General features: G+C 48.7%; 1 protein-coding gene across 2 annotated transcripts in view; it reads right to left on the reverse strand.

The window, feature by feature from the left end:
* Nucleotides 1-1,795: 1,795 nt before the first annotated feature.
* UVRAG (UV radiation resistance associated) overlaps nucleotides 1,796-13,890 on the reverse strand; it is an 84,368-nt gene continuing 72,273 nt past the window's right edge. For both annotated transcript variants that reach the window (XM_087720985.1, XM_087720984.1), the window contains exons 14-15: nucleotides 10,359-10,450; nucleotides 1,796-3,398 (exon numbers count right to left, since the gene is read on the reverse strand). In XM_087720985.1, the coding sequence (XP_087577111.1) occupies nucleotides 2,702-3,398; nucleotides 10,359-10,450 (789 nt within the window). In that variant the 3' untranslated portion in view covers nucleotides 1,796-2,701. The remainder of the gene's footprint in view (nucleotides 3,399-10,358; nucleotides 10,451-13,890) is intronic.

Below are 13,890 nucleotides of genomic sequence, written 5' to 3' on the forward strand. Positions count from 1 at the left end.
TACCACATGGTCCTTTCAGCACTTCCAAGGGGGGGTCCCTGCATCCATTTCGGGGGTGAAATCGAGCAGCTTCTGGAGAACCGGCAGCGGAAATTTTGAGTAGTTCGGAGAACTTTAGCGGAAATTTTGAGTAGTTCGGAGAACCAGCAAATGCCACCTCTGACTGACCCCCGAGTGGGGTGAGAATAGAGATTTTGCCTAACCCTAACCCTAACCCTTTTGCCGAGGTGGCGCAGTGGTTAGGGTGCTGTACTGCAGGCCACTTCAGCTGACTGTTATCTGCAGTTCAGCAGTTCAAATCTCACCGGCTCAAGGTTGACTCAGCCTTCCATCCTTCCGAGGTGGGTAAAATGAGGACCCGGACTGTTGTTGGGGGCAATATGCTGACTCTGTAAACCGCTTAGAGAGGGCTGAAAGCCCTATGAAGCGGTATATAAGTCTAACTGCTATTGCTATTACTATAGTATCCTTCCCCTGGAATGGGGTGGGAATGGAGATTTTGCAGTATCCTTCCCCTGCCACGCCCACCAAGCTGCACCATGTCCACCAAGCCACGCCCACAGAACTGGTATTAGAAAAATTTGAATTGCACCACTGACCCATTTGCAATGCTCAAAGTGACCCCCAAGGAGTACATTTAGTAAATTTCAATTTTATCGCTCAAAGTTGTAGGGACCGAGGAAAAACTGGTGGGGTTGAGAGGGGGAAGAAGCACCCTTCAGCCACGAAGTAAATTAAATTTTTATTCTGCCGTACATATTTATATTGATGGGCTCTCGGCCGAGCCCAGACTTTGATATACAATGTAGAAAGCGAAAGCTAGGCTTATTGGACACCCCCGCCCCCCCCCCAATAAAAGGTAGATCTTCAGGCTAGAAAATCCACTCATGTGCAGTTGGGTGCTACCTCGCCTGAAGCTACATTTGCCCTGTCGGTCAACCATTGAAAACAATTCCAATTTTAAAAAAAGAGGGGGTTGGTTTCCTGTGTTTCATTTTATTTTTTAAAAAAGGGTTGAAAAGATTCGAAAAAGCCTTCCCGAAAGGACAATTCCATTCAATTCAGGTAAGCCCAAATCTATCGCACTGGGTGCATTGGCTAGGTGCACACACGTGGGGAGAGGGGGGGGGGGTGTTGTACGTGTGCAGAGCCCAGCCTGCGTGTTTGTAAATTGCTTCACTGCTGGACTGAGGTTGAAATAATGGAGAATAATCTTAATGGGAATAACAAGAATAAGAATAACCATGCGCCCACGGGCTCTTTTGCTATAACAGTTTATGGTCCAGTGAGGCACTCCTGTAGCAGAGGCAGACCCGCCCTCCGAGTAGGCCAGAAAGGGCATCTTCGGTGGACAAGCCGGGTTTTTTTTGGGGGGGGGGGCTCTGTGCATAGTCGCCCACTTCTTCAAAGCGAGACATGATTTTATTCCTGGTAACGGAGGAGGCTCCTTAATCGCAGAGGAGCTAGGCTGGGGCGACATGGAAAGCATAGTAAGTTTATTCCTGGCAGCCAAAGGAACCATCCGCTCACTGAGCCGAGCCACCTCTCTGGCATTAGGACCCTCGGAAGCACATGGGACTCCTCGGGGTGTCATGGCAGGTCCTATTCTTTACCCCGGGGCAGGTGTGGGATTGCGGAGGGAGGTGAGGGAGGGAGGAAAGGAAGGAAGGAGGGAGGAAGGAGGGAAGGAAGAAGGGAGGGAAGGAAGGAGGGAGGGAAGGAAGGAGGAGGGAGGGAAGGAAGAAGGGAGGGAAGAAAGGAGGGAAGGAAGAAGGGAGGGAGGAAAGGAGGGAGGGAAGGAGGGAGGGAAGGAAGGAAGGAGGGAGGGAGGGAAGGAAGAAGGGAGGGAAGGAAGGAGGGAAGGAAGGAAGAAGGGAGGGAAGGAAGAAGGGAGGGAGGGAGGGAGGGAAGGAAGGAAGAAGGGAGGGAAGGAGGGAGGGAAGGAAGGAGGGAGGGAAGGAAGGAGGGAGGGAGGGAAGGAAGGAGGGAGGGAGGGAAGGAAGGAGAGAAGGAGGGGGGGAAGGAAGGAGGGAAGGAAGGAAAGAGGGAGGGAGGGAAGGAAAGGAAGGAAGGAAGGAAATAAGAAGGAAAGAGGCCCAGGACTGGGAGTTTTACCCAGGCTTCCTGAGTGACAGGTCTTCCTACCGTTGAATCAGCTGCTTCCCCAGAAAAACAACAACACAAACACACTGTGTGGGCCTCTCAACCAGAAAGTGTGAGGCTGCTTGGCTGAAAGCAACAAGAACGCAAGTGAGAAGACACCCAAAGCCTTGCTGGTAAGCCAGCAAAAGCTTGACCTAATTTCTCCTGAAAGGATGGAAAGAATAAAACTTGAGGGGGAAAAACCCGTAAACGCAAAGGATCAAGAAATTTGTGAGGATTAAAAATTCGGGGAAGGAAGGGGTGATCGTGGGGGATGGGAGGGGGTGGTTAAAAGAAGCAGATTCTGACCCACGGGGTCATTGAGGGAGGTCTTCTGTACTTCCTTCCAAAACGGTAGCAACTTTCTTCCCTATTGGACTTCAACTCCCAGAATTCCCAGGCCGATTGGCTGGGGAAGTATGGGAGTTGAAGTCCACTAGTCTTCCAGCCGCTAAGTTTGGAGACTGTCCCTACCGCAACCGATTAGGACGACACGTGCAAGATTTATCTCCAACTCCAGATACACATTTTCCTCTTGGCGACACGCACCCACCCCCCGCTACTTATCAGAGCCTTTCCGCGGCCGGCGGAAGGTGGGGGTGTCCTTGTTCAGGGCGTAGATCCTACGGGAGAACTCCTCAAACTCCCCCAAGACTTGATCGTCACATTCAACAGCCACCGCGTGATCCACCGGGATGTAGTTGAAGGCCGCCAGTTGGTCTCCTGAACCGAATCCCATGGCCTCCAGACCCATGATCTCTTCCGCCTGCTCCACAGTACAAAGGAGGTCGGCGCCCAGCGCACCGCAGAAGATGCTGGGCCGCTCGTGAGCGGCAGCGGTCCCGGGCTGCTCGCCGGAGAACGGGGTGCCGTTGACAGCACGCGAAGGTCCCCGGAGAGCTTCCGGAGGATTCCGGGAACCACTCGAGCTCCTGTTCTCGCCGTTGACGTCGAGCCGCAAATCCTCTCCCGTTTTGCTCCTCTCTTTTGATAAGTCGATGGAGGTATCTAAGGAGGAGGATAAGGAGATTGCCGTTTTTTCCGCCTCTCCCGCGATGGCGATCGGTTGGGTGACAGCTGAGTTGGGACTCGGCAGTTGGGACTTGCGCAGCAGTCTCTCGTTCTCCGAGTTAGCCCGTTTGCGAAGTCCTTTGTCCGGAGAAGAGTGGTTGCCGGAAAAGCCGACATCCAAACTCCCAAAGGTAGAACCTTGTCTCTTTGGAACGGGGATGGCGCTGGAAACATTGTGGCGATCACTGTTGGGGAATGAGAGAAGAAGGGTTAAAATCAGCGGGCCTTCGAAGAAAGTCTGCAACTTTAAGAGGGCTTTAAGAGAACCCCAGTAACATCATGAGTGCTAGGGGGATTGTGGAGAGGAGGAGGAGGAGGTGGGGTCTTTGGTGCTCTCTGATCTTGGCTGTTTTCTTGTAGATGTTTCATTACCCAACTAAGTAACATCATCAGTGCTAGGAAGGGAGTCTGGTTTGCTCTCTGTTTATATACAATGGCTATCACCGTCAATGTTGGCGGGAGTGTTTTTGACGGTTCCTTAATTAGGCTGTTGTTAGGCTCCCTTCTAACACTGATGACGTTACCTAGCTGGGTAATAAAACGCCTGCAAGAAAACCACCAAGCTCAGAGAGCACCAAGGACTCCACAACTCAAGTTCTGTTTATCCCCTTCCATCACAAAGCAGGTATCTTGATTCGCTCGGACTTAAATCCCAAAGCTCTTAACATTTGGCTCTTTTCTAACCCCAGAAAGTGAAAATCCTCTTGAAGGTTAGGATTTCGCCGACCAATCAAAACGGGATTTTCCCTGCTCATTCTCCCACGCTTCAAGACTTCAGGACGACAGATCTCGAGAATCCCGGGACTGCAAGAGACGACCTCGGGATACGGGAGCCGCTGAGTTTGCAGGAGGATTCTCAGGTCCCTTTAATCCCAATAAGGATTAGACTGCTAATTGGAACACCCACCTGGGGGGAAGGGGGGGGGGGAAACACCCGTATCTGTATGTTTTTAATTTATTGCTCACATTCATATCCCGCCACAAAACCGTAAAAAGATTCTTGGCAGTGGGACAGAAACTTGATTCATGTTTGAAGTTAAAATGCCACCGAAGCCCAGGCTGACTTTTAAGAATCTACACCTAATTAGTCATCAGAGAGTCAAGACGTGATTTGTTCGGCACCATTTCTGGCGGTAAAATTAGGCTCCAAATTAAAACCGATCTGCCTTTGTCTTCACTTGGATCTGTCAGTCGGTGGAATGAAGGAGGTCACTTTATTATTTCTGATCGACACTGGCTGAATATTTCAGCTGGCCAGATGTGGAATAAGAGCAGGGGTTGTCAAACTCAAGGCCCAGGGGCCGGATCCGGCCCACGGGGCGCTTAGAGCTGGCCTGGGAGGCCGCCCTGGAAACAGCGAAGGACTGGTCCGTGATCCCTCTGCCAGCCAAAATGGAGCCCGCAAGGGCCTCCATTTTCGCTGGCAGAGAGTTGCCGGAGGCTGTCACAGCCAAAAACAGAGCTCAGGAGCCCATTTTTGCTGGCAGAGTGTTTGGGCTGCCACGGATGCCCTTGACGTCGTGCTGGCCATGTCCATTCCGGCCCCCGACATCAAACACAACCCTGATGTGGCCCTCAATAGAATCGAGTTTGACACCTCTGAATAAGGATTTTGACAATCTACCTGGCAATCCTACTGAATATCCCTGAAGCTTCTCTGGGATCCAACAGATCCAACTTCTGGGTTCCAACGGATCCAACTTCTTTGTGGTCATGAAGAGCAACGACGGCTCCTTGGTATTCTTATTCATATTTTGGGCTATTGTATTTTTCGGAGTATAAGACACACCTTTTTCCCTCAAAAAAGAGGGTGAAAATCTGGGTGCATTTTATACACCGAATACAGCATTTTTTGCCTCACGAAGGGCCCCCCCCCACTTCACCAAAATCGCCATGCATATCCTTATGGGGGCTTTCAGTGAGCTCCTGGGGGCTGGGGAGGGCAGAAATGAGCGAAAAATGGGCCATTTTTTGCCCCCCCCAACCCCCAGCAGCACTCTATAAGCCTCCATAAGGTTATGCATGCAATGTCCCCCCCCCCCCCCGCCAGAGCACTCTGCAAGCCCCCACAAGGCTCTTCATGCCTTTTTTGGAAAAAAAGGGCATATTTTGGGGGGAAAACGGGCTGTTTTGGGGAGGTTTGCAGAGTGCAAAAACTTTTTCCCCCTCTTGGAAAGCTCTTTAACTGATTGATGAGAATTACATTGATCAAGTGCTGTGCCAACAGAAACACCTACCCATCTACTGTATTTCTCTCTATATATATATTTCTCTCTCTCTATCCGTCTCGCTACCTACCTACTCACTCTCTCTCCCTACCTACCTACTGTATTTCTCTATCTTTATATTTCTCTCTCTCTCTCTACCTTTATCTACCTACCTACCTAACTACTCTCTCTCCCTATCTACTGTATTCCCCTCTATCCCTCTACATACCTACCTACACACACACTCTCTCCCTACCTACCTACTGTATTTCTCTATCTTTATATTTCTCTCTCTCTCTATCCCTTTATCTACCTACCTACCTAACTACTCTCTCTCCCTATCTACTGTATTCCTCTCTATCCCTCTACATACCTACACACACGCTCTCTCTCCCTACCTACCTACTGTATTTCGCTCTCTCTCTCTCTCTATCCCTTTCTCTACCTACCTAACTACTCTCTCTTCCCCTACTTATCTACTGTATTTCTCTCTGTGTCTCTCTCTCTTTCTCTCTCTCTATCCCTTTCTCTACCCACCTAACTACTCTCTCTTCCCCTACCTATCTACTGTATTTCTCTCTCTCTCTCTACTTCTCTCTATCCCTCTACATACCAACCTACCTATACTCTCTCTCCCTAGCTATCTACTGTATTTCTTTATCTCTTTCTATTTCTCTCTATCCCTCTACCTACCTACCTACACTCTCACTCTCTATTTCTCTCACTCTCTCTACCTTTATCTACCTACCTACCTACCTATCTACTCTCTCTCTCTCTCTCTCTCTCCCTACCTACCTACTGTATTTCTTTCTTTCTCCCCCTCTCTATCCCTCTATCTACCTACATACTTTTTTAAAAAAAATTGCCTCTTCAAAACCTTGGTGCGTCTTATACTCCAAAAAATACAGTATTTATTGTTTAAGAGCTGCCTATCTCCCTCACAGAGGGACTCTGGGTGGTGTACAAGAGGGCCTTGACTTACGACCACCATTGAGCCCAACATCTTCTGTGGCTAAGCAAGACGCCGATTTGAGTTTTGGCCCGGTTTTATGACCTTTCTTACCACAGTTGTTAAGTGAATCACTGCAGTGGTTAAGATAGTAACACGGTTGCTGAGCGAATTTGTTTGTCAGACGGTTGCCAAAGGGATCACGTGACTCAAGGACACAGCAACCGTCATAAATGCGAACCAGTGTCCAAATTCTGATCACGTGACCATGGGGATGCGGCAACGGTCAGGTGAAGAACGGTCGTAAGTCCCCTTTTTTCAGTGCCATAGTAACTTTGAAGGATCACTAAGTGAGTGGTTATAAGTCAAGGAATAACCTGTACTCTTTGAGGGCTAAGCAAACTTAGGTAGAGAATTATATGTCGGTCATGCCGTTGTTAAGTGAATCTGGCTTCCCCATTGACACTGCTTGGCCGAAGGTCGCAAAAGAGGATCACGTGAGCCCAGGACGCTGCAACCGGCGTAAGGACAAGCCAGTTGCCAAGCATTTGAAGTTTGATCATGTGACCATGGGGATACTGCGGCGTCCCCAGTGTGTGAAAAACGGTCATAGGTCACTTTTTTTCAGTGCCGTTGTAACTTTGAATGGTCACTAAAGGAATATTTGGAAATGGAGGACTACCTGGAACGGAGTGTGACAGGATGTTACGACTGTGTTTGGCGTTTGTTGGGTCTGTTCATCTGAATCAACGGTGGCTTTTTAAAATAAGTGGGATGGATCCTTCTTTTTATTTGTGTATCATGTTACTGTTGGATGATGATTACGCAACGATTATCAATAAAAGAGAATATTTGTAGCTCAGGGTTAAAATGTGGGGTGCTCTGTGAGTTTGGCTGTTTTCTTGCAGATGTTTCATGACCCAAAATATGCACTGATGTTATTTAGGTTTGAGTTACGAAACATCTGCAAGAAAACAACCAAGTTTAGAGAGCACCAAAGAAGCCACAATCCTTTTCCTCCTCCTCCTACCCTCTCTTCTAGCACTGATAATGTCACCCAGTTGGGTAATGAAATGTCTGCAGGGAAAAAAACTCAGAGAGCACCCAGGACCTCCCAATGATTATGTACTTCCACTGTTGTATATTTAATATCCTGAGCAGGTCAAGAAACTATGGCAGTAAATCATAAACCATTTGCCTTATTTACAAACACTTCCGAAGGAACAATATGGCTCCCCATCTCAAATATTGGCCTTCCCTTTGCTACAGGCTCTTTCTTTTAAGGAACAGGACTTGATCACAGCTAGTTGTGTGCAGAGAAGAGCCACAAAGATGATTAGGGGGGCTGGAGGGCTAAAATATATGAAGAACGGTTGCAGGAACTGGGTATGTTTAGTTTAAGAGAAAGAAGGACTAGGGCAGACATGATAGCAGTCTTCCAATATCTCAGGAGTTGCCACAAAGAAGAGAGGATGAACTTATTCTCCAAAGCCCCTGAAGGCAGGACAAGAAGCAATGGGTGGAAACTAATCAAAGAGAGAAGCAACTTAGAACTGAGGAGAAATTTCCTGACAGTGTGAACAATTAATCAGTGGAAGGACTTGCCACCAGAAGTTGTAAATGCTACAACACTGGAAGTTTTTACGAAGAAATTCGACAGCCATTTGCCTGAAATGGTATAGGGCAGTATGGCTAACCTTTTCCACATTGCGTGCCAAAAGTGGAGGGACCGTAGGGGGGTCGTGCACGGGGGTGCCCACACCCATAATTCTATGCACGTGAACCCCCCCTCCCCGCTTTTGGTGTGCGATGGACCCGTTTTTCGCCTTCCCCAAGCGCCAGAGGCTTTTGTGACCTTCTGATCGTCAGTCAATGGGGAAATCAGATTCACGTAACAACTGTGGATTTATTAACTCAGTGTTTCTCAACCTTGGCAACTTGAAGATGTCTGGACTTCAACTCCCAGAATTCCCCAGCCAGCAAATTTGCTGGCTGGGGAATTCTGGGAGTTGAAGTCCAGACATCTTCAAGTTGCCAAGGTTGAGAAACACTGTATTAACTTATCCACTGTGGCAAGAAAAGTGGCAAAACGGGGCAAAATTCACTTAGCCAATGTTTCGCTTAGCTACAGAAACATTGGGCTCAATTGTGGCCATAAGCCGAGGACGGCTTATGCACAAACCGGTTCGTGCAGGAAGCAGCTCTTTGGATGTATTGGTACCCAGAGGAAACATTTGCTCTGCGTAGGGAATAAAACACGACCCTTTGAAGCAGAGAATAAGACAAGGCCAAGCATGTCGGCAAGAGGCTGCGGAACGGCGGGAGGGGGAGACGGTGGGAAGACAGGGAGGGGGCAGGTCAGTGGGTGCCGAAGGAGAAGCAGAGGGAGGGGGGGTAACACGTTTCTGCCTTGTTCTACTTATGGAGTAAAATCACTCCAGGATCCCAGTGGGTTTTTTATTATTGGCCCAAATCCAGAATAGCCAACATACCTATGGTTTTTCCTAATCTGCGGCTGATCTGGAATGTGATTTGTTTTGGGGGGGAGTTTCAAAGAAAAACACGTTTTCTGTTTTTCTCTGGCCTTAATTAATAATGTAGCCATATGTCTGCCTCCAAGTGAAAGTTATATATATATATATATTTTAAAAGGGCCTCTTTTTCTCTGGATTACGGTGGATTTAAAGCTAGTATTTTTACTTGATTAAAAAAAACCCTCTCAACGAAAGCCATTCCTGGACCACAGCAAAATCAGTTTTAATCACCCTAGTGAGCTGGGCAGAAGGTTTATCGACAAAAGAGCATCGTCGGTAAGAAAGACGGCACAATGGCAGGTTCCCCCCATAATCCTGTCTTTTCTGGGAAAAGGTTTAATCTTTGGCTTGACTTTCCTATTACAGGAAGTCCTCGATTTACGACCACAATTGAGCCCAAAATTTATATTGTAAAAGTGACACGTTTGTTAAGCGGATTTTGCCCCCTTTTTACGACCTTCCTTGCCACAGTTGTTAAGGGAATCACTGCGGTGGGTAAGTCGATTACCCCGTTTTTAAGCGAATCACTGCAATGGATAAGTCAGGAACCCGGTTGTTAAGTGAATCTGGCTTCCCCCATTGACTTTGCTTGTCCGAAGGTTGCAAAAGGGGTCATGTGACCTTGGGACACAGCAACGGCCGTAAGTATGAACCGGTTGCCAAGCGTCTGAATTTGGATCACGTGACCCTGGGGATGCTACAAAGGTTGCAACTTTAAGAGCCGAGGTGGCGCAGTGGTTAAATGCAGCACTGCAGGCTACTTCAGCTGACTGCAGTTCAGCAGTTCGGCTGTTCAAATCTCACCGGCTCAGGGTTGACTCAGCCTTCCATCCTTCCGAGGTGGGTGAAATGAGGACCCAGATTGTTGGGGGCAATATGCTGACTCTGTAAACCGCTTAGAGAGGGCTGAAAGCCCTATGAAGCGGTATATAAGTCTAACTGCTATTGCTATTGCTAACTGTGGGGGGGGGGAAGGTCCTAAGTCACTTTTTCAGTGCAATTTGGAATGGTCACTAAATGAACCGTTGTAAGTCAAGGGCTATCTGTGCAAGTAGTCCTCGACTTATGACCACAAACGGGACCTGAACTTGCACTGCTAATGGACGCAGTTGTTAAGTAAACGGTGCTTCATTTTACAACTTAAAAACTTAAGCAAATCCCTGCTGTTGTTATGTGAGTCATGCAGTCATTAAGCAAAGCCGGCTAGGAAGGTCTAAAGTGGTGATCCCATGACCCCGGGAATGTTGCGACCGTCATAAATACATGCCGTTTACCGAGCGTCCAAATTTTAATTGCGTGACTGCTGGGGGTGGGCGGGGGGTGGGGGGGAAATGCTGCTGCAACGGGGGGGTTAAAAGTCTAAGGACCAGGTGTAAGTCACTTTTTCTCCAGGTGGATGGTCGTTAAGTCGGAGATTTCCTGCGCTGTCGTGCAAAGCGAAGCGGAACTACTCACCATCTAACCATGAGGCCGTGCTCCAGGAAGTTTTTCAGGTTAGGAAGGGTCTGCCTTAAATCTGGAGTCCCCAGCCCATGTTGGTATCTAAGCTACGGAAAGAGAACAGAGAGGTTTAGAAGGTAGCAGCTGGAGGGGCTTCCGAGGAGCTCGGGGAAGGGAGCTGCGCCACAAACTGGAGGATTTAAGACGCTCGGGAGACCGGGAAAGAATTTCTGTGGACATTTTAGAAGGAACTCCTCTGACTCGCTTATGTGAGCGCATGTGGGGGGGGGGGGAGCCACTGGATGGAAGAGACTACACTGCCATCTGTCAGAAATGGTGTAGGGAAGGGGTGTCAAACACAAGGCCCGGGGGCTAGATACGGCCCGCAGGGTGCTTAGATCTGGCCCGCGGGACCGCCATGGAAACAGCGAAGGACTGGCCCGCGGTGACTCTGCCAACAAAAGCAGAGCTCGGGAGGGCCGTGTGCAGTCCTCCCGAGTTCTGTTTTCACTGGCAGAGGGTTGCAGGAGGCCGTCGCAGCCAAAAACGGAGTTCGGGAGGGCCGTGTGCAGTCCTCCCGAGCTCTGTTTTCACAGGCAGAGGGTTGCAGGAGGCCGTCACAGCCAAAAACGGAGTTTGGGAGGGCCGTGTGCAGTCCTCCTCAGCTCAGTTGTCACTGGCAGAGGGTTGCGGGAGGCCGTCGCAGCCAAAAACGGAGTTCGGGAGGGCCGTCTGCAGTCCTCCCGAGCTCTGTTTTCACAGGCAGAGGGTTGCAGGAGGCCGTCACAGCCGAAAACGGAGTTCGGGAGGGCCGTCTGCAGTCCTCCCGAGCTCTGTTTTTACTGGCAGAGGGTTGTGGGAGGCTGTCGCAGCCAAAAACGGAGTTCAGGAGGGCCGTTTGCAGTCCTCCCAAGCTCTGTTTTCCCAGGCAGAGGGTTGTGGGAGGCTTTCGCAGCCAAAAACGGAGTTCGGGAGAGCCGTTTGCAGTCCTCCCGAGCTCTGTTTTCCCAGGCAGAGGGTTGCGGGAGGCCGTCACAGCCAAAAACGGAGTTCAGGAGGGCCGTTTGCAGTCCTCCCGAGCTCTGTTTTCCCAGGCAGAGGGTTGCGGGAGGCTTTCGCAGCCAAAAACGGAGTTCGGGAGGGCCGTGTGCAGTCCTCCCGAGCTCTGTTTTCACTGGCAGAGGGTTGCAGGAGGCCGTCACAGCCAAAAACGGAGTTTGGGAGGGCCGTGTGCAGTCCTCCTCAGCTCAGTTGTCACTGGCAGAGGGTTGCAGGAGGCCGTCACAGCCAAAAATGGAGGCATTGCTGGCCCGTCCTTTGCTGTTTTCAGGGTGGCCCCATGGGCCTTAAGTTCTAGATTGTCTAGAACAGGGGGTTCCCAACCCCTGGTCCGGGACCAACACCTCACCACGGCATGCCAGAAACCGGGCCATGCAAACAAGCGAAGCCGCATCCACTGGAAGTAGGCGGTACAGGAAACCAAGGCCCCTTCTGATCCGTGGAAATATCTCTCTCCATGGAATCAGACCCTGGCACCCAAAAGATTGGGGGCCACTGAACTAGAACCCTCCAGTACACTGTATATCGAGGGCACACTGATCACAAATGAAGAACCACCCATCTCCATAAGCAGCAAGCAATAAACGCATACATACTCATGCTATAACACTCCCGAGGTGAACAGCTATGGCAATTTTATGACCTGTGGCCTTTATGCTGGCGCAGGAATTCTGGGAGATGAAGTTCACAGGCCATCAAGTTACCCATTCCTGCTATAAAGATAATCCTTAAATTGAAGATAATTTATGACCACAAATAAGAGCCCACAATTTTCCATTCTAACCACTGAGCCAGGGTGGCTCGGTGGTTAAGAGTGCAGTCCTGCAGGCTACTTCTGCTGACTGCAATTCGGCAGGTCGAATCTCACCAGGCTCAAGGTTGACTCAGCCTTCCGTCCTTCTGAGATTGGTAAAATGGGGACCCAGATTGTTGGGGGCAAGAGGCTGACTCTGTAAACCGTTTAGAGAGGGCTGGAAAGCCCTGTGAAGCGGTATATAAGTCTAAGCGCTATTGCTAAGCGAGACCGTTGTTAAGTGAGTTTTGCTCCATTTTACAACTTTTCTTGCCACAGTTGGTAAGTCAGCAACAGGGTCGTTAAGTGAATCTGGCTTTCCTGTTGACTTTGCTTGCCAGAAGGTTGCAAAACAGATCGTGTGACCCGGGGACGCTACAACCGTCATAAATATGAAACAAGTTGCCCAAGTATTTGAATTTTGATCACAGGGCTGCTGCAACAGTCCCGTGAAAAGGGTGGTAAGTTGCTTTTTTCAGCGCCGCTGTAACTTTCGTCACTAAATGAGTAGTTGTAAGTTGAGGACTAGTACTCTTTCAAGGCTCAGCCAAATTAGGCAGAGCGCAAGGCATAAGAATCCAACAGCAGAATAACTCCATGCTGTGGAACATTTTTTGCAAGGCAGACCACCGAAAAAAACCTAAATTTATCTTCAACAAGAAAAATTCTGTAGAATTTCTTAACAGCCGATCATTCAAAAACCTACAGGGAATTCTCTTTCAAGAACTCATTTAACTTAAAAATTAAGTAAGAATGTCCCTTCAAGCTTGGCTGATCTCAAAACAGCCAAGCAGGATAAGGTCTGGTTAGTAGATTTCAGGCTGCAGAAGTGAAGTGAAACCATAGGCCAGAAGAAAAGTGAAGGAAACCATTTCTGAGAAGAGAGTCTCTATGGAGCAAGCTGAAATAAATTCAAACAAAACACAATTTGCATTGTGCCTTAATGCCTTTCGAATTTTACTTTGAAGAACAAACAGTCATCGCATGTGGGCATTGCCTAGGCAATACTTTTCTTCGTGAAAGCTCAGCTTTTCAGATTTTTGTTTCGGTAAAAAAAAAAATTGAATTAAGAGAATTCAAGTATCAATTCAAAAGTTAGTAGCGCTTTATAAGATCTTGGGAAGACCACACATGGAATATTGTACGTTATATAAAAAATGTTGAGACTTTGGAAAGGGTCCAGAGAAAAGCGACAAAGATGATAAGGGTTGCAAGAATTGAGTCTAGTGGAAAAAAAGGGCCAGGGGGGACATGATAGCAGTCTTCCGATATCTGAGGGGCTGCCACAAAGAGGAGGAGGTCAACCTATTCTCCAAAGCACCTGAGGGCGGGACAAGAAGCAATGGGTGGAAGAGAAGCAACTTTGAACTAAGAAGACATTTCCTGAGAACAATTAATCAGCAGTATTCCGAATAGCGGGAGGCAAGCTTCCTATAATCTCCACTGTCCTCACCACTCTCGGAATGGACTTTCTATCTGAGGCATCGCAGCCACCAAACCAAACAGGGATGCAGTTTGTTAAAATGCTCTCAATCGTTCCTCTATAAAAAGTGGCCAGGACAGAAGGAGAAAGATTTCATCAGACTAAGAAATTCGAGCTAAAGATAAATTTTATGACAATTAGAACAATTAATCAGTGGAACTGCTTGCCTCCAGATGTTGTGGGGTGCGCCATCACTGGAGGTCTTTCAAGAA

This window comes from Thamnophis sirtalis, unplaced genomic scaffold (genome assembly GCF_051295495.1).
Source record: "Thamnophis sirtalis isolate CommonGarterSnake01/CBP01778 unplaced genomic scaffold, rThaSir2_p1.2 scaffold_8, whole genome shotgun sequence".
NCBI classification, from domain to species: Eukaryota; Metazoa; Chordata; class Lepidosauria; order Squamata; family Natricidae; genus Thamnophis; species Thamnophis sirtalis.